General features: G+C 38.8%; 2 protein-coding genes across 2 annotated transcripts; both read right to left on the reverse strand.

Annotated features, from left to right (window-relative positions):
- Positions 1–1,292: 1,292 nt before the first annotated feature.
- Positions 1,293–13,412, reverse strand: LOC113753038 (LEAF RUST 10 DISEASE-RESISTANCE LOCUS RECEPTOR-LIKE PROTEIN KINASE-like 2.4). The gene is made up of 4 exons (XM_027297113.1): positions 12,474–13,412; positions 11,243–11,278; positions 10,474–11,012; positions 1,293–2,037 (listed from the first exon to the last, which is right to left on the reverse strand). The coding sequence occupies exons 1-4, from the start codon at positions 13,222–13,224 to the stop codon at positions 1,480–1,482; spliced, it is 1,884 nt and encodes a 627-aa protein (XP_027152914.1). The 5' UTR covers positions 13,225–13,412; the 3' UTR covers positions 1,293–1,479.
- A 1,944-nt stretch (positions 13,413–15,356) lies between these two features.
- On the reverse strand, positions 15,357–26,329 carry LOC113753036 (LEAF RUST 10 DISEASE-RESISTANCE LOCUS RECEPTOR-LIKE PROTEIN KINASE-like 2.1). The gene is made up of 5 exons (XM_027297111.1): positions 25,525–26,329; positions 22,770–22,802; positions 21,388–22,488; positions 16,751–16,786; positions 15,357–16,562 (listed from the first exon to the last, which is right to left on the reverse strand). Exons 1-5 carry the CDS (start codon positions 26,270–26,272, stop codon positions 15,487–15,489), a joined length of 2,994 nt encoding a protein of 997 aa, XP_027152912.1. The 5' UTR covers positions 26,273–26,329; the 3' UTR covers positions 15,357–15,486.
- Between the last annotated feature and the right edge of the window lie 602 nt (positions 26,330–26,931).

The raw sequence follows: 26,931 nt of genomic DNA on the forward strand, positions 1-26,931 counted from the left end.
GAGGAAACAAAGCCAGATTTACGGGAGGGCATTTAGTCATTAGCTTAGCTTTTGCTTTTTAGGGTGAGACGTTAGCTTTCTCAGGGGCGGCGGCTACTGAAGATATAAAAGGGCCAGATTCACGTGTAATTGGGGGCTGAGTTTTAGTTTCCTTTTTCCATATGAAAACATTAGAAAGCTCCGATTGTTTTATTTTCACGGCTGGTTCTCCATTAATGGAGAGCTAGCCTCTCAATTCTAGTCAAGGGGACAACTGAAGATTTGGTTCAACAATTACTGTGAGATCTAATTTATTTTAATTGCTTCCTTAATTTATTGGTATTTATATGTTTCCTGCTTTTAACCGTTATAGCTCGTGTGAGTGATTGAATAGATGCGCAATATTTAATTATTCACATAGGCTATTTTGCTAAATAGGGATAATTGAATCCGTAATTGTTCGTTATCTTTATCTCAGTAGCAACTGGCGTAATTGGGTTTATGTCAGGGGAGCATACGATCTAACTTAAACAAACCCTCGTAGCGTGTTTGTTAGTTAGGATTGGGCCTTTCTAATTATTAATGCAATCTAGAAATTAAATCCTACGGTCGTACCTAGGGTTGTTTTTGGGTTAGAGAAATAGTTAACGGTCGTACCTTAACTATCGAGAAATTAAGGAAAGGTTGGTTGTTTATCGCGTGCATGACAACTATAACTGGTCTATTAATAAATGTGGAATTATCTGTGAATCGATGATCAGTGCATGAACCATTTCTGAAGTATACCCTTGGCTAGAGTTTCTCTTAATTATTTCCTTTAATTAATTATTTTTCGCATTTAATTTATTTAGTTAGCATTTAATCCAAGAACCCCCCATTCTTTGAACTCTAGAAGAAACTAATTATCCCCAGTCCCCGTGGATTCGACCCTACTCACCGCTATATGCAAAATCTGTATTTTTCTGGAGTAGGTTATTATTATTGCACAGGTTCGGCACCTGTCACCTCGTAAGCGTGAAGCAGGGGGTTCTGCACTTTCATCTTGAATCAATCCCTAGACTAGAAGCGTTAGTAAATAACTTGAATTCTGTTCAAAAGTCACTTGGGTCTAATTATGTCCCAGACATGTTTAAAAGCAATTAGTAACAATAATGTAACGGGGGAGACGTCAAGCGCTACGTTATAATGCATTTCATTTCTGTATCCTCTTCCATTACTCTTTTCTAAGAGAATGAGCAGTCATACTTCTCTTCATTTTTAATATATATACAAATACATACATATATATAAACTTATCAAATCAGGCACCTCTAGAAGTCTAAAACAAGTAAATGATAAAAACGTGGCTTTTACATCTAGAGAAGCTTAACGTCTTCGTTTGCCTGCCGTTATAAGCGTGAGGCGGGACCTTCTGCTTTCGGGTTGAAAATTACACTGAGGAATTTTAGCAGAAATAGGAGTCCAATACATCTTTTGGTGAAACAACTAATATTACAAAAATTATGAGACTGTTCCAAATGTGTATATTGTTGAAGAATCATCCGATGCTCTTGCTGGAGAAGACAAGAAAGGTTTGGGAGGGGTTTCCAAGGCCTGGAGGTTCCCTTCTAACATCTCCAAAACCTTAGTCATTGATGGCCTGTTGACCGGATCCGTTTGTATGCACCACAAGCTTACAATTATCATTTTCCTCGCAAGTTCGTTCTCCTCTTCATTGGAAATTCCATGCAGTCCAAGCTCTTGTTCACCTCGATCTAGTCTTGCATAAATCCAATGAGGAAAATATATTTCACTGCTATGATCTATTCCAACATCAATGTTCTTGCTCCCTCCAACCATCTCGAAAACCATCATCCCGTAGCTATAGACGTCTGACTTATGAGATACCCCTCCAAAGTTTTTGCAAAAGACTTCAGGAGCAATATATCCAACTGTCCCTCGTGCACCCAATATTGAGACGATGCTCTCGTTTTGAAGGCAGAGTTTAGCAAGGCCAAAATCAGAGATTTTGGGACAGAAGTTTTCATCTAGGAGGATGTTGTGCGGCTTTATGTCAAAATGGAGTGATAGGGTGTTAATTGTTAGTAATTTTATTGTTAATTTCCCCTTTTATTCTTGCCAAATATTGTTTTAATTATTAATATTTACTTATATTTGGTATTGGGGTTTAATTTCAGGAACAAAGCAGAAAATTACCAAAAAGGAGGGACTTTTATGGGAAAATGGAGACTTCTAAGGACCTTGGACTCTTGAATTGGTGGGGACCACAAGCTAGTGCAAGGCATTTAGTCATGTGGGCTTTTCAAAGAAAGTTACGTAAGAGACTTGGAGCAAGAAGTACTTTGGAGGTTTTGTCCACATGTGCGGGGACCACGGATAAGAAGCATGAGTCATTTGGACTCTAGGAAAAGAAACGTACAAGACTTTGAATTTGGTGTGGGGACCACTAGAGATAGCATTAGACTTCCTTTTGGCTTTAAAAAGGGAGAAACGTACGAGAGATGGGGAATCAATAGTTCTTAGTTTAGTTTTAGTTTTCTTTTCTGGGCTCTTTCGCATGGTTGTTCTCCATTAATGGAGAACTAACCTCTTAATTCTAGTCAAGGGGACAACTGAAGATTTGGTTCAACAATTACTGTGAGATCGAATTTATTTTAATTGTTTCCTCCATTTATTGGTATTCATATGTTTCCTGCTTTTAACTGTTATAGCTCTTGTGTATGATTGATTAGTGCGCAATAATTAATTATTCATATGGACTATTTTGCTAAATAGGGGTAATTGAATCCGTAATTGTTCGTTATCTCTACCTCAGTAGCAACTGGCGTAATCGGGTTTATGTCAGGGGAGCATATGATCTAGCTTAAACAAACCCTCGTAGCGTGTTTGTTGGTTAGGATTGGGCCTTTCTAATTATTAATGCAATCTAGAAATTAAATTCCACGGTCGTACCTGGGGTTATTTTTGGGTTAGAGAAATAGCTAACGGTCGTACCTTAGCTATCGAGAAATTAAGGAAGGGTTGGTTGTTTATCGCGTGCATGACAACTATAACTAATCTATTACTAAATGTTGGAATTATCTGTGAATCAATGATCAGTGCCTGAACCATTTCTGAAGTATACCCTTGGCTAGAGCTATCTTAATTATTTCTTTTACTTAATTATTTTCTGCAGTTAATTTATTTAGTTAGCATTTAATCCAAAACCCCCCATATCTTGAACTCTAGAAGAAACGAATTATCCCCAGTCCCTGTGGATTCGACCCTACTCACCGCTATATACAAAATCTGTATTTTTCTTGAGTAGGTATTTATTATTGTACAGGTTCGGCACCTGTCAATTTTTGGCGCCGTTGCCGGGGACTGGCGCTAGTTATTTGTTTCTTTTTAAGTTCATCTTGTTTTCTTTTTTTTTTTATAGTTTATGGCTGCTAGCATTCCATATTTTGATGATAGACCGGACTTTGTGACAGGTGCCGAACCTGTGCAATAATAATTACCTACTCAAGAAAAATACAGATTTTGTATATAGCGGCGAGCAGGGTCGAATCCACAGGGACTGGGGATAATTCATTTCTTCTAGAGTCCAGAGTATGGGAGGTTCTTGGATTAAATGCTAACTAAATAAATCAAGTGCAGAAAATAATTGATTAAAAGAAATAATTAAGAAAAACTCTAGCCAAGGGTACACTTCAGAAATGGTTCAAGCACTGATCATTGATGCAGAAATAATTCCAACATTTAGCAATAGATTAGTTATAGTTGTCATGCACGCGATAAACAACCAACCCTTCCTTAATTTCTCGATAGCTAAGGTACGACCGTTAGCTATTTCTCTAACCAAAAAATAACCCTAGGTACGACCGTAGGATTTAATTTCTAGATTGCATTAATAATTAGAAAGGCCCAATCCTAACCAACAAACACGCTACGAGGGTTTGTTTAAATTAGATCATATGCTCCCCTGACATAAACCCAATTACGCCAGTTGCTACTGAGGTAGAGATAACGAACAATTACGGATTCAATTACCCCTATTTAGCAAAAATAGCCTATATGAATAATTAATTATTGCGCACTAATCAATCATACACAAGGCCATAGCAATTAAAATCAAGGAACATATAAATACCAATAAATGAAGAAAATAATTAAAACAGATTCGATCTCACAGTAATTGTCGAACCAAATCGTCAGTTGTCCCCTTGACTAGAAAAGCTTAACCACGCCTCATGAGAAAATCTCCCCGTTGGGGAATATTGTCGAATACCTGGCGTGTGTCAGAGGCCAGTCCAAAGAAAGAAAACTAGAACTAAACTAAAAAACTAAAACTAAAGCCCTAGATATCTTTTGCTTCTGTACGTTGTCCCCTTTTAAAACAACAAAAGAAAGATGACTAAAAGCTATCTAGGTGGTCCCCACACATGTGGACAAAGCCTCCCAAGTACTTCTTGTTCCAAGTCTCTCTACGTTGCTTTCTTTGAAGCCCAAATGACCAAATGCCTTTCACTAGCTTGTGGTCCCCCACCAATTCAAGGGCCCAAGGATTGAAACCCTTAGAAGTCTCCATATTTTTCACAAAGTCCCTCCTTTTTGGTAGTTTTCTGCTTCATTCCTGAAATTGATTCCAAATACCAAATATGAGTAAATATCAGCAATTAACACAATATTTGTCAGGGATAGAAGGGAAAATTAATAATAAAAATACCAACAATTAACACCCTATCACTTTGTTCCTGAATGGGGTTATGAGACTCATGTTTTTCCTAATGATCAATGGGCTGTTGCAAATTGTGGAACTTATTTTGACTCAGGTTATTCAACTGACACATGCCCCGCATTTCAAGACAATCTAAGTGCTCCAATTGATACTTTCGGAGATTTTCCACCCCAATATCAAATGCAGTATGACCCTTATTCAAACGGGTATGATCAAGGATGGTGGGATAATTCCAGTTTTGATTATGCGACCGGGCCAATGGATTTTCAACAGCAAGAGTCTCAACAACCATCGTCCCTGTCAGGGTACCAGCAGCAATACCAACCCCGACCACCTCCGCCCCCAAGCTCTGGTCCATCTTTGGATGAGATGATAAAACAAATGATGACAAACATGGCGCAAAATCAGCAAAGGACGGAGGCAATTCTTATGCAAAATCAACAAAGGACGGACTCCGAAATGCAGGGTATAAGGAATCAGATAAGTCAAATGGCTACAACAATCAATCGTTTGGATTCCCAGAACCAAGGTGAATTGCCATCTCAACCGGAGTTGAATCCGAAGAACGTGAGCGCAATGACCCTAAGGAGTGGGAAAGAGGTTCAAGGGCCTGAGCCTGTGATCCCTAAGGACAAGGATGAGGAGATGCAAGAATGTCAAAATGAGAAGTCTACAGATGCAGTTGAAAAAGAAGCCGAAAATGAAGAAATGGAACCCCAACCGCAACCCATTGAAGTGAAAGAATCCAGTAAAGAATCATCAAATGTGGTGACACCACCTCCATTCCCTAAACCGCATTTTCTTAACTCTTATTCCATGATTTCTGTTAATGAGATTTATTTTGTTATATCGGAAGTTTTTGAGTCTCATGGCAGAAATAAGTTAAGAGTAGCTATGGTCAAATATCTTGAACCGTTGAGTGCTCTTGATGGAGGGGTGGAGGAAAAATTGAGATCACTGCTTGATTATTTGGCGCCATCAACTAATCCATGGAAGACTGTAGCTCGTGTGCTCAAAGATTACTCCATCTATGAGGGTTACCAGGATCACATTGAAGATGAAGCATTAAGACGAGCCACAAGATTTTATCCTCCATGAACAAAACATGACCATGTCTAGCCAAAGACATAAAAGAAAGGCGCTCATTGGGAGGCAACCCAATTTTTCTTTAGTTGCTTGTTTGATTTTAGTGTTAGTTTAAATCTGTCTTCCTTTGAATTTGATTGATTTTGGGTGTTAATTTTCGTTTTTGCTGATTTGTAGGTGATCTTCAATCATGACGCGCCCGCGTGGTGATGTGCAGGACGCTCACGATCAGAAAATTCTGAAACTTCTGGGAGCTCTCTTACCCTCATGACGCGCCCGCGTCACGTTCGCGGGAAAGGTAAGGATTCAAAAAAAAAAAAAATCTTTTAACCGTAGCTACCTCTTTTCTTTTTTGTTACAAAAGAAAAAAAATAAAAAAAAATAAAAAAATAAAAATAAAAATTTTTTGAAAAAAAAAAAAAAAAAAGAAAAAAGGAAAAAAAAGAGGAAGTAATACGGAATCAAAAGGAAAAAATTTTTCTTTCTCCTTAACCGTAGCTAGTTCTTGACTTGTCAACGTAAAAACAAAAAAAAATAAAAAATAAAAAAAAATCCTTTCTTTTTCTTTCTTCTTTCTTTCTTTTCTTTCTTTCTTTCTTCTTCTTTCTTTTTCTTTCTTTCTTTCTTCTACTCTGTTCTCCTGCTGGTCCGTCGCTCCTGCTACACGCGCACCTCCAGCTCAGTGCCGCCCTCAGCCCTCTCTCCACCACCAAATCTGCCCCCACCGCTCGTCACTGCCGACGCGAGAGTGACGCGGCCGCACGCTGCCGGCTCCAACTACACGGCTCTCCTCCATCTCCCTCCAGCTCCTCTGAGCTCTGTTGCTCACCCGGCGTCGACCACCACCACAAGCCGTCCCTCGCAGCAGCTTCCTCTTTCTGTCCGCTGCTTCTTCCTCTCGCTCGATTGGACCCATCGAGCGCCGCCGCTGCTGAAGCTTGCCAGCCGCCCCCTTCGCTGTCCGCGCGCCAAGTTCAGCCACGCGACGCAGGCCACGGACAGGGCCCGCACGCCACTTCGCGAAGGCCCAGCTCATCTGAGTTCCGCCGCCCGCAGCTCCACCTCCGACCGCTGCTGTTCACGACACCAAACGCTGCACCTCCTCTCTCTTCGCCGCACGCCACCCGCTGCTGTCCCCTTTCATTTGGTTGTCATCCAAGGTGGAGGTAATTGGAACTTGTCCCCCATTCTCTTAATAACTAATTGGTGCTGCCTGGGTTGCTCAATAGTTAATGTTGTTGACGATTGAAGTTTATTTTCTCAATTGGTGAATTCCACCAGTGGTACTGGTCGGACTATTTTCGCTTGGAATTGCTATTTCTTTTGGGTTGGGTGAAATTGTGCAATTAATTGGCCAACTGGAGCCATTTGTTGGGACTTTGGGTGAGCTGAAATATTGCAGTTGTTTGTTAAATTGGGAGGCCTCTATACCATTTACATTGCTTATTCCAGTTCAGTGCATCTAGTTGAAATGCTGGGGTTCATTATTAGATTTGACTGAGAATCCTGTGGATACATTGCTTGTTGTGTGAATTGAGCTACATTATTTGGGGGATCTCACTAGAGTGGGTTAGTAGCCGTTGAACTTGTTTCATCCATTGTTTGGGTATTTTGGCTTCGCTGGGTCACTTCTACTCTTTTGGCTGACTGTTGGAGGCTGGGCACTTGGAGTTACTCTGCTACTGTCGAATTTATGAGTTATTATTGATTGCATTGTTATTTCTTGGGGCTGTTGCTACAATTTCAGTTGATTGAGTTGTGCATTTCATTTTCCGCCAGTGGTACTAGTTGGAGTGTTTTCCCCCGAATGTGTTTCCTCTAGCTGGTTAGATATTCGATCAAACTGCCAGGATCTTGTGGCTGTGTTGCTCTTGATAAACTTTAGGGTTGCTATTGCTAGATTTAGCATATTACTGGGGTATTCGTTAAAATTTTAGAGTGCATTTGTTGAGATTATGAATGGCCAAGTTTGCTTGTTGACTGACTGAATTAGGTAGTCCCTGTGCTTATTGACGTGACTTTGCTAGTTCCCAGTTATTGATAATAGTTTCTGGTTGTTGATTTTGGAGTGCAACTATTGCTTTATTGACCATATTTGGGCTTGAGTGGCCCGTGTTTGCTTTTGCATTTGACTATTGAGTTGGGGAACACCAGTGACTATGGATTTGCATTTGTTGGTTGCTATCTTTGTTGGATATTCTGTCTTTTGTTATTTGGGGTGATAATTGGCGTCAATGGTGAGTGGCGCCACTTACAAGTACAGGTTCACAACGGAGATGAGCGAATGACGAATATCACCCGCCAAGTGGCAAGGATGTCTCAGAACTCGGCTTCCCTCCACTGTCCCCTCCTATCCCTTAGCTGTTCAACAGGGAAGTTTCATTGTTCTCTTCGTTTTCATTACTTTATTACCTCCATTGAGGACAATGTAGGATTTAGGTGTGGGGGGAGCAGTTATGGTGCTAGTGTCTTTCATTCATTTTTTTTTTCTTTTTAGTGATTGGCTCGTAAGTGCATGCCAAGGTTTGATGTTGGATTATTACCTCTATTTCTACTATTGCCAATTTTAATAATAAAAGGGTATCAAGTTAATGTGGTTGAATCCAAAAACATCTCTTTGGTGAATATCGATGATTGTTTTACTCTTATAATTTTTGGTTAACTTTCCTAGGCATAGGGAATGATTATTGGCATTTTCATGTGAATTGGTCCGGTTATTAACTTTAGTTCTCCATGTTTGAAAATGAGGCTAGCTGATGCAAGTTTTCTTTTGGTTCTTGTGTTATATTGAGTTTTTGTGATTTTTAGCTATGAATAAACTTGACTGTACTCCGCTATTAGTTACTACTGAGTAACCGGGGATCTGCACCTAAAAGTGTTGATTCTCGCGTCAAAAGGTAGTAATTCCTATGAGTACGTGGTCACGTGGCGATAGAAGCTGAGTAACCGGGCTCCTTCATATGGCCAATGTTGGAGTTCGCGTCAAAAGGCTCTAAGGGCTATAGACTAAGTCTTTTGTTCCTCAAAAAAAAAAAAAAAAAAAAAAAAAAAAAAAAACAAAACAAAAAGAAAAAAAGAAAAAATAAAGATTGTATTAGTATGTGAATAAGTCAGCTTGCCGGTTTGTGATCTTAATGTCGAGATTTTGGTTAATAGTTGGACCATTTGCTGATAAATGTGAGCAACCATTCCTTTTTCTTAGATTAGTTTGCTTTAAATTGGAGGAGTTGGTAGTTCAGATGCTAACCGGGGTGATTTTTCTTGGATCTTGACCTGTGTCGCTTGATATATGATTTTCTTGGTGTCCTGGCAATATGGTAGTTGGAGTAACAGCCATGGTCAAATTTTGGTATTCAATTGTTGTTCCCATGCTTGAGGGCAAGCATGATTTAGGTGCGGGGGGAATTGATAGGGTGTTAATTGTTAGTAATTTTATTGTTAATTTCCCCTTTTATTCTTGCCAAATATTGTTTTAATTATTAATATTTACTTATATTTGGTATTGGGGTTTAATTTCAGGAACAAAGCAGAAAATTACCAAAAAGGAGGGACTTTTATGGGAAAATGGAGACTTCTAAGGACCTTGGACTCTTGAATTGGTGGGGACCACAAGCTAGTGCAAGGCATTTAGTCATGTGGGCTTTTCAAAGAAAGCTACGTAAGAGACTTGGAGCAAGAAGTATTTTGGAGGTTTTGTCCACATGTGCGGGGACCACGGATAAGAAGCATGAGTCATTTGGACTCTAGGAAAAGAAACGTACAAGACTTTGAATTTGGTGTGGGGACCACTAGAGATAGCATTAGACTTCCTTTTGGCTTTAAAAAGGGAGAAACGTACGAGAGATGGGGAATCAATAGTTCTTAGTTTAGTTTTAGTTTTCTTTTCTGGGCTCTTTCGCATGGTTGTTCTCCATTAATGGAGAACTAACCTCTTAATTCTAGTCAAGGGGACAACTGAAGATTTGGTTCAACAATTACTGTGAGATCGAATTTATTTTAATTGTTTCCTCCATTTATTGGTATTCATATGTTTCCTGCTTTTAACTGTTATAGCTCTTGTGTATGATTGATTAGTGCGCAATAATTAATTATTCATATGGACTATTTTGCTAAATAGGGGTAATTGAATCCGTAATTGTTCGTTATCTCTACCTCAGTAGCAACTGGCGTAATCGGGTTTATGTCAGGGGAGCATATGATCTAGCTTAAACAAACCCTCGTAGCGTCTTTTTTGGTTAGGATTGGGCCTTTCTAATTATTAATGCAATCTAGAAATTAAATTCCACGGTCGTACCTGGGGTTATTTTTGGGTTAGAGAAATAGCTAACGGTCGTACCTTAGCTATCGAGAAATTAAGGAAGGGTTGGTTGTTTATCGCGTGCATGACAACTATAACTAATCTATTACTAAATGTTGGAATTATCTGTGAATCAATGATCAGTGCCCGAACCATTTCTGAAGTATACCCTTGGCTAGAGCTATCTTAATTATTTCTTTTACTTATTTTCTGCAGTTAATTTATTTAGTTAGCATTTAATCCAAAACCCCCCATATCTTGAACTCTAGAAGAAACGAATTATCCCCAGTCCCTGTGGATTCGACCCTACTCACCGCTATATACAAAATCTGTATTTTTCTTGAGTAGGTATTTATTATTGTACAGGTTCGGCACCTGTCAATTTTTGAAAATGGAGTATTCTGGTATTGCAACCACGATGCAAATACTCCAGTCCTCGAGCTATGCCTACTGCAATTTTGTACAGAATCTGCCATCCCAGTTGAACTTCTCCATAAATGAACTTCTCAAGGGATCCATTAGGCATGAATTCATATACAAGAGCTCTTTTGCGACCCTGGAAACAGAAGCCCAATAGAGTTACAATGTTGATATGGGAAGTCCTGCTAATACTTGCAACCTCGTTAACAAATTCTTCTCCACTTCCTTTCAATTCCTTCAAAACTTTTACTGCCACAGGACTTCCATCTTGCAACTTTCCTTTGTACACACACCCATAGCCACCTTGTCCTAGCTTGATCACGAAGGAGTTAGTCATCTTCTTTACCTCAGAGTAGTGATACCTTTTGGGTGCCAGTGATCCATAATCCTTGAGAAAGTCTTCAACATTTTGGAACTTCTCCCTTTGACTCCAAATACGCAGAAATGAATACTTCCTTTGGAAGAAGTAGGCAAGAATTACTAAAATCCCAAGACCACCAGCAAAAGCAGCTGTATGTAAAACAAGAGCACGTTAAACAAAATTCCTACTAATTAGAGGGCTAAATTTTCCTTTTTTGTTTGGATAACTTTTTGAATGAAAATTGAGGTATATGGGGCGACGAAGATTTGACACACCACCATAGTGTTTATGCAAAACCAAAATAAGATGTTAGGTTGGAAGACAATAAGAAGGCTTAGAAAGTGTGAGCTTGAAAGAGGCAATGGCCAAGATTGATTACCTGTTGCCACTACAATGACCAAATGTGTCTTTGTTCCTGCAAGTTGTCATTTGATAATCAGTTTTCCGTTGCAATAAAAATCTCAGGCTTGTAATGAAATATTCAGTGAGACCTCCATAAATAACTGGCATGTATAATAAGCTAAATGCTAAGTGGAGAATTAAAAAGTGCATGCATTAAACAAAGTGCAGCTTTTCAATTCACTTGGGTTGTTAAATAGGAACATTGTAACATTGAAACTTATAAAATAGTAGCAGAGTAAAGAAGATCATAGTGTTACACATATGATGCTTAAATTTTACCTTCAGATGCCAAGATAGGAACAAATTTATCAACATCAGGTAGGATTGACATTGACACTTCAGATCAAAATTTAATTATTGGAACAATTTATCGTCCCTTTCAACTAAAATATTGATCATTTTGATTGGTAAACTAAAATGTGAGAAACAACTAATAGGTAATGCGTTTTTAATCGTGCTGTTCCTTTGGATTCATTATTAAGCACCATTCTAACCGTCTGAGTTTTTGTTGAGTCTCTGTTACTTTTTTTTTTTTTGGTCGACACAGGGGTGTCCGGGCTTTCGACTCGACTAATCCCTTGCGGTCCGGGAGAGGGCTCCCCAACCCACTCCGAGCACGTTAGTAGCGGGACTCGAACACTGGTGGGCATGCCTAAAGAGGAACAACCGCACCGGCCGACTATGGATGATGCATAATCACTCGCAAATCAGCACGTACTGAAGTGGATTTAAGCCCCTTTAACTAATATCCAAATGTAAAGTCATACACTAATCGAATCACACTATAAATTTTGATGCCTCCTCTTTTCTTGTTTACTTCAGTTCGATTTTTATAAAATGTGAATACAATAAAGATACTTAAAAAATAAAAATCAGACACTCACAGAAGGAAGAGCATGCGAGCATGCACAGAGAGACGCGCAGAATAAGAATGCTAACTTGCTAACATTAATCCTTAGGTTTTGACATTGTGGAATGACTTGGATTAAAGGGGGCCGACCTAGTTGAAGATCAAGCAGAGGAAAGTGTTTGAGCTACCGGAAAAAATGACTTGCATGAGGAAAGGACATCCAAAAAAATTTTCACCTAAGAAGTACTAAATTGTAAACAGAACAGAGCACAGGTAAATCTATCTAAAGTATGTTGCATATTCAACTATCTAGGTTATTAGTTGATACGACAGCTTCTGATGTCTAACTATTGCTAACCTTTTCCAGAATAGCCACAACGCGGATCCCAGGGCAGACTCCAGTCAACCACACAGTCGCGTCCTTCATGGTTACAAGTATAGCAATCTTCAGAGAGATGCCACTGAAGATCGAACTCAGCAGTCAATAACTGAAACAAGTCAGCGTTCTCTGAGTAATTATGCCGGGAGACTACGGGAAGAGTGACATTTTTACAGAGTGATTGAATGTCTCCACTGAAGTTCACCGTCGGAGCGTGATGTTTTGGATTTTGATAGTAAATGATGAAGCCATCATGATCACCACATTTGTCATATTGTTTGTATCCGCTGAAAGAATCAGCCAGGTTCTGGCTTGTTTCGGGGCTTCTAGTGCATCCGTAGAGCGTGATATTTGGCAGAATCGAATATGAAATGGAAGGATAGTTTGGAAGAGGCATAACACCATAGTCGAAAAATTCGCAGCTTCGACTAGCCAAAAGACGCTCAAGCTTGTAGTCGTGAAGCGTGATCACAGAGTTGCGGATATCTAAAGCTTCAAGCCATTGATCTGCTGCAAAGTCAAATACAATTGTTGGAGATGGCTTTGCCTCACAGTTGAGCTCGAAAAAGCCACAACGAGAAGAATCTGAAGAATCGAAGAAAGGGAAGCGTACCCCAGTAAGGTTTCCACAATTAAAATTCTGTGGGCAAGTAGTATCTTCTTCAGCCGAGACCGAGAGAGGCATGACATGAGAAATAAAAAAGAAACCCAAAAACAATCCAAAACCCATACTCAAACTTGCTATCTATTATCTAGCAACATACCAAAGCGAAACAGAGAACCTATGGAAATCAAAGGACTACTTTATTAATGACGAGAGGGGAAGCGCACGACAGAGCAAGATAAAACTCAACAACAATCCAATATCCATTTTCTGACTCCTGACTATCCTATTAAACTAAAGCACATAATCAAGTTTCAAATATAGATTATTTTTGTTTGGAGAAGAAACACAGACTAGCTTTTTGGACTCGGCAGTTGACTTGCCAAGACTTGTGTTGTGGAAACAAAGGACCCTCCTTTTAAAATGTTTAATTTTAGGATGGTCTGAGTATATTGGGATATGTTGACTGGAAATAATGGAAAAAAGGGCATTTATTATTAGTCCTGATATAAGCTTGAGATATTGGGATTGCGGAGTAAAACTATTCGGCTCCAAGAGCCAATTTCTGCTGCACAGACCACAAGTTTTGGCTGATTTTGTTGTTCTTATGAATTTATAGGTAGTCTATTCACACTATAAATTTCATTGTTCTGCACTTCAATCCTCACCTTTACCCAGTACCATTAAGTTTGACGTTTTTAGAGTTCCAAAAGGAAATATGAAATGAAGTAAAAAGAAAATCGAAATGCTGCATTTGAATATAGTGAGATTGAGATTTGATGGAAAGTGAGATGGCGAGTTGGGAAGAGATACGTTGTGGAAAGCATGGGGACTTAAGTTTTATGAAATTTCCCCGCAAAGAGGCCTTGGTATCATTCCCGGACAACCCAGGTCTAAATTTTGGAAAAGGTTGAGAATTGGCCAACAATACACAAAGCCACCGTTGGTGAACGAGTAGTTGAAGAACAATACCAAATGATGAACAAAATTATAACAAATCCAAGATCCACTTTAATTTACTTGATGAACAATACCAAATGAACAGGAACAAAGAAATAAATGATTGTGCTTACTACTACTTTTGGATTCAATTAGTTGATAATGTTCAACAATAAATTTACAGCTTCATTTGGGCAAGGCAGACCGCAGTTGACTGGAGTTGTTAAGAGGGGTCCCTGGAAACAAGAGCAGGCTGACCAGGGATATAAACTTCGTACAACTTCATTCATAAATTTTCACTCTCAGTATATTTCTGGAACGCCCGCCAAATGGATTCTTCTCTACATTGGCTACTTGTGGTCTACTGGTAGTTATCTTAACAATTTATGCGTTGCTAGTAAAAAAATAAGTAATTTTTGTAAGGACAAATTCAAAAGTATATGAAGTGCTCATCCCAAGTCCCACGTCTCTTTTTATGTGTGTGTATATATAAAATTAATCTTTTCTACGATGACAGCACTTTGGATGAATCACACTGTCTATACTATGAAAAATAGTATAGACAAATTTTCTCTTGTGCATGGTGCATGCCCAAAAATCCCCCTTCAAGCTAGTAATTCACGATAAAAGGCAGAAGGTAGCTCAGCTAGCAGATCAGCCATCTTTTCAATTCGTTTAAGTGTTGAATATCATTCTGACCCAAAATCATCCTATACTCCTCCACCAGATATTTCAACACCATTTTCACATTCATCCCCCTTCTTCTTCTGCTTTAATAGCCTGCTTCTCGAGCAGAATCTGGCAAGAAAATGTCCAGAGTTGCCTTCAGCCACCATTCAAATCCCCGTTCTCAGTTTGGAAATACACGTTTCAGTCAATTAAAGAACTGGGGACAAAAAATAAACTGTGCTTTCACGTACCAGAGAAAAACCAGTAAGAAAACACCAGAAGCAGAATTTGGGGTTTTCACCAGAACAGGGTGGAAGGATTGCGTGCGATCGAGTTAGGTAGCAGCGAATTTGTGAATTGTGAGCCAGAACTTGGTCTTAGTTAATCACTTAGAAGTTTAAGCACAAGAACGGGTCAATATAGTTTGTGTTTGGAGTTAGGTGTTTTTTTATTACTAGATTCACCGGATATTATTTAAGTCATTGTTGGGTGTAGATGTTATCGGTATCTTTTACCTTGTTGAAAGCCTTTCAGCATAAGATATTCGGTCACCTTCATTGAGCAAGCCAAAAATCGTTTGCACCAATATGACAGAATAAATTAAGCATTACTAAAGGTTCTCTTGCTTAAGAGAAGCCTACTTGCTGACAATTGAGAAGTTCAAGTAACTAAAGGGAACTTCTGGAACATCACCTGGGAGAATTTTTGCCACCGGACAACTACACTGACCATTATTTGCATCAGAATATTATAAAGAACATTTACAACTATGCATTACATTCAAGAAGTTGAATCTAATCCTGATCTGGCCGGAGAAGAAAGTAAAGGTTTTGGTGGGATCTGTAACGAATGTAAGCTCCCCTCTAGCATTTCCACTACCCTTCCAATTGACGGACGTCTCCTAGGGTCAATTTGAATGCACCACAAGCCAACTATTATCATCTTCCTCACCTTCTCGTGTTCATCTTCATTTTTGATATCCTGAAGCCTGATTTCTTCGTTCAGTTCAAGACGGTTGTATATCCAATGTGGAAAATATATTTCACTTGTATGATCAACTTGAAGATTGATGTTTTTCCTCCCTCCAACCATTTCCAGAATCATCATTCCATAGCTATAGACATCCGACTTATGGGATACTTCTCCAAATATTCTACTAAATACTTCCGGAGCAATGTATCCTGCTGTTCCTCTTGCACCTAACATTGATATTATACTTGCTCTATTCGGGCATAGCTTAGCTAGGCCGAAATCAGAAATCTTGGGGCACAAATCCTTATCCAAAAGAATGTTATGAGGCTTTATGTCAAAATGCAAAATCCGAGTATTGCAACCCTGATGTAAGTATTCTAGTCCTCTAGCAACACCAACTGCAATTTGAAACAACACTTCCCATCCTAACTGTCGCTCTGTCAATGAATTCTCCACATGTATAAACTTCTCTAGAGATCCATTTGGCATGAACGCATATATAAGAGCCCTCTTGGGCCCTTGAATGCAGAAACCTAGTAAGGTCACAATGTTAACATGAGAAGTTCTACCTACACTTGCAACTTCATTTATAAAATCTTCTTCATTTCCATTTCTTTCATTCAAAATCTTCACTGCTACAAGACTGCCATCATACAACGCCCCTTTATAAACAGCACCAAAGCCACCCTGGCCTAATTTGTCCTTGAAGGAGTTGGTCATTTTCTTAAGATCAGAATAACTATATCTTTTTGGAGCAAGGAGCCCTTGGTTCTTCAGCATGGTTTCAACATTTTCAGGATTTCCCTTCCAACATCTTAAAGAATGTCTCTTCTTCAAACCAAAAAGCAGAACCAATATAATCATCATTGCTGGAGCTAAAACGCCTGCAAAAGCAAAGTGTAGAAAAACCAAATGATAGATGGACTAGGAATCTCTAGTTACCTAAAATTGGAACAGCAATGTGTATTGATAATTCATTCCAATTTCAATTTGAAATGAACTTGTTATATATTGGAGGAATACCAAAATGAAATTGTAAAAGCAAAATCTGGCTTAAAATATAGAGAATCACCTATTGTTATTCGAACTGCTGAGTTTCTTTTCCGGGCTGCAATCGAAATAAAAGATTTAAATATTAATTCAGAGGGTAATATTTGTTTTAAAGAATAAGACTGTAGTCCATTTTAAAGAAAAACTTTTTACTTCCCTAGTGAGAACTGTGCGCAAATGCCTGTTTCTTTTGTTGCATTTAGTGAACCTTAAAAAAGGACAGTTGTGCCAAAAGTTTAAACTATGATACAGTCCATGCCATCAGTTTAAAAGCGAGTGCCTCCCCTGAGGCGACATTCATTACAACCATCAGGTAAGTGCCAGGTCCACGTTGAATTCAGGTGATAATAAAAGATTAAAAAAATAAAAACAAAAACAAAAATCAAGGGTTCAATGTCCATAAGAAGTTTCCACAAATACCATTGGCAACTGAATATGTTAACATTTAGGTGGAGTGCCAAAACCAGTAAGGTGATACTCTGGAGCACTGAATACAAATTGAAATGTGCATATGAATTTTATCTACCATAGCCAGGAAAATGTGTATTAAATGTCTAGCTAGATTAGTGCCTCTGAACAAGATGAGACATTTTACAAATAGTTCCACAGCTGTGTTTCTGCTAATTCATTTTGAAAGTTGGGGACTTCAAGTTTAATGCCTAGAGACACGTTTTAGCATCATAGTGATATTGCCCTTCCCTTTCCAGTTAGGCTAATCCACAATTAGGCTGCAATTTTCTGGAGAAGGGAAGTACAGCTTACCAGTGTTTCAATGATCAAAAGACCCTGGACAGGTATGATTAGATTGAATTTCTTCTAAAGACGAGAGAAGAGGCATCAGATAAGAGAGCGGACGGGCTAAAAACAATCCAAGACTCATGCTGGATCCGATTTTAGAACGTGAAATAACCCTTTCTTCTAAAGATTTATATGTTTCTGCTTTTGCACCCTTTCTGTAGTTCACACGCTGTTGACTTTGTATCAATTTTCTACTAACTTTCAACATTGACTTGCACTAGAAAGACTTGCTCTTTCTGAATTTTTGAAACACAGAGCTCAAAAGAAATGTGATAAATGATACCAAACGCTCATCTGCTTTAAAAATAGGAATTAAATTCTTACTTTTGGATGGAAAAGGAGAAAAACTACAACTTTTCTGTTTCAAGTGGTCTTAGGTGATTTGGATCAGCAGCAGCAGGGGTATTCTGGGATCAAAATATTTATTACCTATTCATGTCTTTTCTATGTTAGACCCACAAAGAGATCCTCGAATACAAGCAATCTAGTAAAAATCACAATTCAGAAGGTGAGAGAAAATAAACTGGCCTGGAAATCATGAATCTTGGTCTTTGCTAATTCTTCTATACCAAGTCAGTCAAACTTAATCTAATTGTAAAAGAGATGAATTCAAGTTTCCCATCCCCGAAAAACCCCTTTTTCTAAAGTACAATAGAAACTTGACTGCCGTTTTAAGGCTATCATCAAATGCAAAGCGGTCAAAGGTAAGATTTCCAAAAAAAATTGGAGAGTAAACTGAATATGTTGTTGAAGATTTTTTGTGGTGATGTCCACTGTAGAAGCTTGGTCCCGTAAGAACGTTACGAGTCAGAAGGCAGTAATCTAGTGGTCTGCTAAAACTTAAAATCAACATAAAATAGATGATAATGCAGAGATTTAATGGCTAAAATGCTTCTGCGAAGCAGCAAATTAATATTTGACTTACTGAAGCAGCGGACAAAATGCGGCCGATCAGGGCAAAAACACCGCATGCGACCATCGCTTTCGTTAAAGCCACAACGACCACCACTTTGCTCACATTTGCTGCAGACACCTACTTTCCAGTTCAACAGAAATCCCTTTCTCAACAGCCCTTCATAGTCTACAATCCCATTTCCTCCATTTTTATCAACTTCCACAGGTGCCAATACACTTGTTTTACATTGTTGGAGTGCAATATTCAGGTTTTTATCCTCTCCTAACATCACCAGACCGAAATCCTTTGCTTTAAGACGATCACAATAATTAACTTTGTAGCTGGAAAGTACCTCAGGCAGTTTGCTACTGCAGTTTGATAGCAAATGAAGTCTTGAAGTATCAGCTATACCGAGCTGAGAGTCTTCTGATATATTTCCAATCTGTGGTAGACAACCTCCGACAGTTGAAACTGCATCGTTGTGTACCCGAAAAGTTCGATTCTCATACTGAATGTTATCAATCACATAGACATCTTCGGTTAAATGAATCACTGCAGAGTTGCTGCAACCGAGTTCAAATTCAGGGTGGCCACAATAGGATTCTTGCAGACCTCGAATGTAGAATGGAAACTTTATGCTTAGATTTCCACAAGCTTGTGGAACACATGCTTCATACTGGTAATGAGCAGCAGAGGATATCTGTACTAGGAAGATGAAACAGAACGTGCAAATCTTTGAAAACAATATGGGATTGGCTAACTGAACGAGATTCATATCTTGATAGGCTGAAATTGTAAGCTATTATGTCCCTTAATGTAAAAGGGAGAATGGCAAAGGATAAAGAAGGGAGGCTGAGCGAGCGATTCTGTGTGTGTTTGCGTGTGGAATTTATGTTTCCAGGTTGACGTGGAACTTAGTAAGTGATTCAAAGTCGCGGTCGCAGTCAGAGTCGCCGTCCGAACTGTTCCACATCAATTTTAGTATATCCATCACGGTCTCGATGAGACGTAAATTTTGAAATATTTAATATTCTAAAAATTGTGAATAATATTTAAAAATATGATAAACAAAAATAATAAAAAATTTAGTAAAAGAAAATTTGTAAAATATAAATTTACGATTTGACTCGGAATGATTCGGATCGATTCGATCGAGACTATTCGTATTGGAGACTTCTCAGTCGAGTTCTCGGTGACTCGACCGATTTCTCAGCGATCCATGCGTATAAGAGTTATCTCATTCCGGCATTAAAATTGAGAGGTCCGTTCCCGTGATGACTGGCCGAGTTGTCGGCCTAGACTCTGAACCATTGGAAGCTGGAGTTGACTCCATTTTCTGCCAGATTATCTTGGAAGTTATAACAAATTGTATAAAAGGACTTCTGCGTCCTTTCCTTCGTAGCGCTCGAGAACATCCCTCAGATTTAGATGATAGGTCGCAGATTAACTCGCTCGCCTGTAGGATTAGTTATACGTCGGGGTCTGTTTCTCACGATTTAGCAAGCTCCATCTTTCCTTAACCTTGGATATTAAACAGCATAAAAGAAATAAAGATGTAAACAGTTGGGCAAGGCAGACCGCCGTTGATTGGAGAGAGTAGGCTGACCAGGGAATAGGGATATAAACTTCATTCAGAAATGTTCACTCTCAGCATGTTCTACATTGGCTGCTTGTGGTCCACTTTGACAACAGAAAGTTCATACTGCTACATTGACTGGCCATAGACTATGGGAAGTATGAAGTTGTCCTCCTAATTAAGGCAAACACGACACGTGGTATCAAAGCACTAAAATCTGTGGATTTTGGGAGGTGTCTACTACAAAATGAAGATTGAAAAATCACGGGGGCATGTTCTCATCTGATTTTGGAAAGCAGATTTTAATTATGATTTTAAAAAAAAAAATTTGTCATTCTCAAATTTGATTTTAGATTTTTTTTTTTTCACCAAGCAAAGCTAAAATGAGACAGCATGTCTTGAACTACTTTAAATTCAGATTTTGACCTATTATTTCATACAGACGATAGTGTACTTCAAATTTTAACATAATCACAAAAACTATCTAACAGTTAGGTAAATATTTTTTGCCAATACCTCGATTTCTCTCCATTTCTTGCTGTTCTCATGCCATTTCAAGATTTGTCCCGTCTTTCTTTTTCTAATACATCAATTAATTCTCACAAGAAGAATATTTAATGAAATCAAATAACCATTTAATTAGCACAAAAATCATTTGTGTGGCATATAAGAGCAATTCGGTCATCTATTTCGTCAAAATTAGCTTTTAAGGTTTTTTTTGAAGACGCCCATGCATTCATCAAAATATTTTTTTATTATAAATGAGAATACATGAGTTATTCTTTAAAAAAAATCTGATTTTTAAAAAATCAAGTTCATAAAATCAAATTCTGTTAAGAACAAGACCAGTGCAACATCATTAGGCTTGCATGGCAAAGCTTGGGGATTTTGACAAAAAAAAAAAAAGGCAAAGCTTGGGGTAAACTAGTGAATTGCACAAATATATGTTGGTCAAGCCCAACCAGCATTTACTGTAAGCCCAACCAGCAATTAGTGTGAAACCTCAAAATAGTTAAAGACTTAGAAAATGCCTCCCTTTCCCTGCCCATATAAGCCTGGAGCAGGAGGTTCTGCACTTGTATCTTAAAATTAAATTTTCGTGTCGCGTATCAGTTTCACCCAAAAACAAATTAGTCACTATCACATTCTATCAATTTACCTGAAGACTAATGCAGATTTTGGAAAAGTAATTAAGATATAACCGGAAAGCTGCTCTCAACCGGGCAAGTTTTGAGTTGATTGTGCTCGCCTATATTTTATGCTGACTGATAATGCGATTAATCATTACAAAGGGAGGCGAGCTTTAGCAGAAATGGAATTAAGTCCAAGACCTCTTTTGGTGGAAGTTGAAACTTGAAACAACTTATATTACAAATTCATGAGACCATACCTAAAGGATATACTGTTGAAGAATCTTCTGATGATGCTCTTGCTGGAGAAGACAAGAAGGGTTTGGGAGGGGTTTCCAAGGCATGGAGGTTCCCTTCTAACATCTCCACAACCTTAGTCATTGATGGCCTGTTGACAGGATCAGTTTGTATGCACCACAAGCTTACCATTATCATTTTCCTCGCAAGTTCGTTCTCCTCTTCATTGGAAATTCCATGCAGTCCGAGGTCTTCTTCACCTCGATCTAGTCTTGCATAAATCCAATGCGGAAAATATATTTCACTGCTATGATCTACTCCAACATCAATGTTCTTTCTCCCACCAACCATCTCGAAAACCATCATCCCGTAGCTATAGACATCTGACTTATGAGATACCCCTCCAATGTTTTTGCAAAAAACTTCAGGAGCAATATATCCAACTGTCCCTCGTGCGCCCAGTATCGAGACGATGCTCTCTTTTTGAAGGCAGAGTTTAGCAAGGCCAAAATCAGAGATTTTGGGACACAAGTTTTCATCTAGGAGGATGTTGTGAGGCTTTATGTCAAAATGGAGTATTCTAGTATTGCAACCACGATGCAAATACTCCAGTCCTCGAGCTATGCCTACTGCAATTTTGTACAGAATCTGCCATCCCAGTTGACAGTTTGTCAAGGATTTTCCACCATAAATGAACTTCTCCAGGGATCCATTAGGCATGAATTCATATACGAGAGCTCTTTTGCGACCCTGGAAACAGAAGCCCAATAGAGTTACAACGTTGATGTGGGAAGTCCTGCTAATACTTGCAACCTCGTTAATAAATTCTTCTCCACTTCCTTTCAATTCCTTCAGAACTTTTACTGCCACAGGACTTCCATCTTGCAGCTTTCCTTTGTACACACACCCATAGCCACCTTGTCCTAGCTTGATTTTGAAGGAGTCAGTCATCTTCTTTACCTCAGAGTAGTGATACCTTTTGGGTGCCAGTGATCCATAATCCTTGAGAAAGTCTTCAACATTTTGGAACTTCTCCCTTTTACTCCAAATACGCAGAAATGAATACTTCCTTTGGAAGAAGTAGGCAAGAATTACTAAAATCCCAAGACCACCAGCAGAAGCAGCTGTATGTAGAACAAGCGCACGTTAAACAAAATTCCAACTACTTAGAGGGCTAAATTTTCCTCTTTTTTTTTGTTTGGGTAACTATGGATGCACTAACAGGTATAACTGAAAAACATAAAAAAGCACATTTCAAGATCATGCTACCTCAAATTTGGTTTTGACACTTAATTTGCTTGGGAACAAAATGACGAGAGAGAGATCAATTTCTTGGAAAGTTTTGAGGCGTAATTGTACTCCTAAACGACATACAGCATAGTAGTAACAGTGAGTATGTATGTACCTATGGGCAGAATGACTTTCAAGTTCTTCTTTCCTGCATCAAGAGTTAATCAAAGCAAAGGGGGTCAGTTCGGGCACAAGAATAGATGAGGGACTATATACTGCATCCAGAATGAGAAACAATCAAGAAAGAAGATTGTAAAATTGCCAACTAAGAAACAAATGCAGGCAGAACAAATCAGTAAAATAGTATTCATATGCCTTTTCCAGAATAGCCACAACGCGGATCCCAGAGCCGACTCCAGTCAACCAGACACTCGCGTCCTTCATGGCTACAAGTATAGCAATCTTCAGAGAGATGCCACTCGAGATCGAACTCAGCAGTCAATAACTGAAACAAGTCGGTGATCTCTGAGTAATTATGCCGGGAGACTACGGGAAGAGTGACATTTTTACAGAGTGATTGAATGTCTGCACTGAAGTTCACCGTTGGAGCGTGATGTTGTGGAGTTTGATAGTATATGGTGAAGCCATTATCAGGCTCAACACATTCGTCATAGTGTTTGTATCCGCCGAAAAAATCAGCTGGGTTATGGCTTGTTTCGAGGCTTCTAGGGCATCTGTAGAGCGTGATATTTGGCACAATCGAATATGAAATGGAAGGATACTTTGGAAGAGGCATAACACCATAGTCGAAAAATTCGCAACTTCGACGACCCAAATGATATCCAAGTAAGTTGTCATGAAGCGTGATCACAGAGTTGCGTATATCTAACGCTTCAGGCCATTGATCTTCTGTAAAGCCATATACTACAAGTTTTGGAGATGGTGTTGCCTCACAGTTGAGCTTGAAGAAGCCACAATGAAGATAATGTGACGAATCGAAGAAAGGGAAGCGTACCCCAGTGAGGTTTCCACAATTAAAACTCTCTGGGCAAGTAGTATTAGTGAACTTGCTATCTTCTTCAGCCGAGACGGAGAGAGGCAGGACATGAGAAATCAAAAAGAAAGCCAAAAACAATCCAAAACCCATACTCGAACTTCCTATCTATTACCTAGCAACATACCAAAGCGAAACAGAGAACCTATGGGAAATCAAATCATGAGGAATACTTTAATTTTAATACGCTAAGCTTCAGGTACTCTAAGTAACGACGAGAAGGGAAAAACCAGCTCCATCTATGTCACGCCAGTTGACTTGTGGAAATTTTAACGAAGACTTATGGAAAATTGCTGGTTGGTCCATATGAAAGGCAGGAATTTTCCATCCCAATTTCCACGATGACTTAAACCACAGAAAGACTTGACTTGCTTGACTCTTCAACAAAGAAAGTGCACTTCACACGTACAATTAGCTGATCTGGGAACTCAATTCACGATGATCAATCAAGATGACCTGAAACAGAGTTGTTAAAACCATCTATACAAATTGTTAATGCATACCAAGAAACAATTTTCTGAGGTCCACATAAGGTTAGAGTTCTGTGGTTCACGTTTTTGATCAACCAAGAAAGAAGATTTTGATACTGCCAATTAAGAAACAAATGCAGGTAGAACAAATAATAAAAGAGTATTAAAATGCCTTTTTTATTATAGGCGCAACGCAGATCCCCGGGCCGACTCCAGTCAGTCAGACACTCATGTCCTTCAAGTTGACAATTAGAGCAATTTTCAGAGAGATGCCACTCAAGATCGAACTCAGCAGTCAATAACTGAAACAAGTCAGCGTTCTCTGAGTAATTATGCCGGGAGACTACGGTAAGAGTGACATTTTTACAGAGTGATTGAATGTCTCCACTGAAGTTCAGTATTGGAGCATGATGTTGTGGAGTTTGATAGTCGATGGTGAAGCCATTATCAGGCCCGTCACATTCGTCATGTGTTTGGTATCCGAAGAAATAATCAGTTGGACTCTGGCTTGTTTCAGGGTTTTTAGTGCATCTGTAGAGCGTGATATTTCGCAGAATCGAAAATGAAATGGAAGGATACTTTGGAAGAGGCTTAATATCATAGCCGAAAAATTCGCAACTTCGATCACGCAAAAGATGTTCAAGGTTGTGGCCGTGAAGCGTGATCACAGAGTTGCGTATGGCTAAAGCATCAAACCATTGATCTGCTACAAATTAATACCACTGATTGTCGCTAGAAAGACTCGTTGCTTCTGAATTTTTGAAACACAAATCAGCTCATTAAGAAGCGTTATAAATAATACCAAAAGTTCATCTGCTTTAGAGATAGGATCTTAAATTCTTTGGATGGAAAAGGAGGGGGAAAAAAATACTACTACTCTGTTTCAGGTGATATTAGGTGATTTGCATCAGCAGCAGAAGCAGGAGGAGGATTATTCTGGGATCAAAATGTACTTATTGCCTATTCATGCCTTTTCAATGTTAGACCCGGAAAGAGATCCTCGAATATAAGCAAATCTAGTAGATATCACGATTCACAAGGTGGGAAAGAAAATAAACTGGCCTGGAATTCACGTCTTTTCTTAAGCTCATTGTTTGTGAAAATTCAGACAATTTGTGTGACGCCTTCCACATGAACTCCCCCTAATAACTTAAAGCCCACTAAACGGATTACACTAATAACTTAAACTAATATATCAGAAGACCTTGACGCAGATTAGTATTCCTATTAATCAGTTTAATCAATAGGACTGCCGATCAAATGGCTAGTCAAACAATGGACGCAAGAGCATCTTTTCTAGAGGGCAAGCCTTTCATGGAGTCCAGTGAATTCACTTGAATTTTGCAGCAATAAATGATAATGAACACTTTTGGAGAAAATATTCATGAAGGGGTCAAAGTACTTACGAGGTTTACAACTCTCCAAATGAGGACTATCAGGGCAAAAACATCGTGTGCGACCATCGGTTTCATTAAAGCCACAACGACCACCACTTCGCTCACATTCGCTGCAGTCAGCTACTTTCCAGTTCAACAGAAATCCCTTTCTCAACAGCCCTTCATAGTCTACAATCCCGTTTCCTCCATTTTTATCAACTTCCACAGGTGCCAAGACATTTGTGTTACATTCTTGGAGTGCAATGTTCAAGTTTTTATCCTCTCCTAACATCGCCAGACCCAAATCCTCTTTATTAAAAGGATCACAATAATCAACTTTGTAGCTGGAAAGTACCTCAGGCAGTTTGCTATTGCAGTTTGATAGCAAATGAAGTCTTGAAGTATCAACTATACCGAGCTGAGAGTCTTCTGATATATTTCTAATCTGTGGTAGACAACCTCCGACAGTTGAAACTGCCTCGTTGTGTACCCGAAAAGTTCGATTCTCATACTGAATGTTATCAATCACATAGTCATCTTCGGTTAAATGAATCGCTGGAGAGTGGCTGCAACTGAGTTCAAATCCAGGGTGGCCACAATAGGATTCTTGCAGACCTCGAATATAGAATGGAAACTTTATGCTGAGATTTCCACAAGCTTTTGGAACACATGCTTCATACTGGTAATGAGCAGCAGAGGACTTTTCTACCAGAAGGATGAAACAGAATATGCATATCTTTGATAACAATATGGGATTGGCTAACTGAATGCGATTCATATCTTGATAGGCAGAAATTGTAAGCTATTATGTCCCCTAATGTAAAAGAGAGAATGGTAAAGGATGGAGACTGGGCGAGCGATTGTGTGTGTGTTTGCGTGTGGAATTTATTTTTCCAGGTTGACCTGGTGGAAGCTGGAGTTGACTCCATTTTCTTCCAGATTATGTTGAATAGCATGTTTTGTGAAACTGCTAACAGATTGCAGCAGTTAGTTGTTCACGTTGCTATTTTTAGGCAATAGATAAGTCAAAGTATTTGATATGATTTTGATTCTAGAATCTTATCTCTAGCAGATTTTTTTCCAGATTTTCTCTAATTCTGTTTTGTTTATGTTATATAAAAGCATGGCTTATGACTCAATAAAAATCAGACTTCTGCAATACAAAAGTATTCACTCTTGCTTTACCTTTTTCTGCTCTAATACCCAACAAAGTGGTACCAGAGCTCTCATCTTGAGGGATGATAGGGTGTTAATTGTTAGCAATTTTATTGTTAATTTCCCCTTTTATCCTTGCCAAATATTGTTTTAATTATTAATATTTACTTATATTTGGTATTGGACCCAATTTCAGGGATTGAAGAAGAAAATTACCAAAAAGGAGGGACTTGTATGGAAAAATGCAGACTTCTAAGGGCTTCAACCTTTGGGTCCTTGAAT

Source organism: Coffea eugenioides, chromosome 11 (assembly GCF_003713205.1).
Source record: "Coffea eugenioides isolate CCC68of chromosome 11, Ceug_1.0, whole genome shotgun sequence".
Lineage (NCBI taxonomy): Eukaryota > Viridiplantae > Streptophyta > Magnoliopsida > Gentianales > Rubiaceae > Coffea > Coffea eugenioides.

Coding starts and splice junctions, on each gene's coding strand:
- LOC113753036 (XM_027297111.1), bottom strand. CDS start 26,272: ATGAATCGCATTCAGTTAGCCAATCCCATATTGTTATCAAAGATATGC. Junction 22,803..25,524: donor TTTGGAGAGTTGTAAACCTC/GTAAGTACTTTG, acceptor CTCTTGATGCAG/GAAAGAAGAACTTGAAAGTC. Junction 16,563..16,750: donor AGCAGTTCGAATAACAATAG/GTGATTCTCTAT, acceptor TTGCTTTTGCAG/GCGTTTTAGCTCCAGCAATG.
- LOC113753038 (XM_027297113.1), bottom strand. CDS start 13,224: ATGGGTTTTGGATTGTTTTTGGGTTTCTTTTTTATTTCTCATGTCATG. Junction 11,279..12,473: donor TTGTGGCTATTCTGGAAAAG/GTTAGCAATAGT, acceptor GACAACTTGCAG/GAACAAAGACACATTTGGTC. Junction 2,038..10,473: donor GCAATACCAGAATACTCCAT/TTTCAAAAATTG, acceptor CTATCACTCCAT/TTTGACATAAAGCCGCACAA.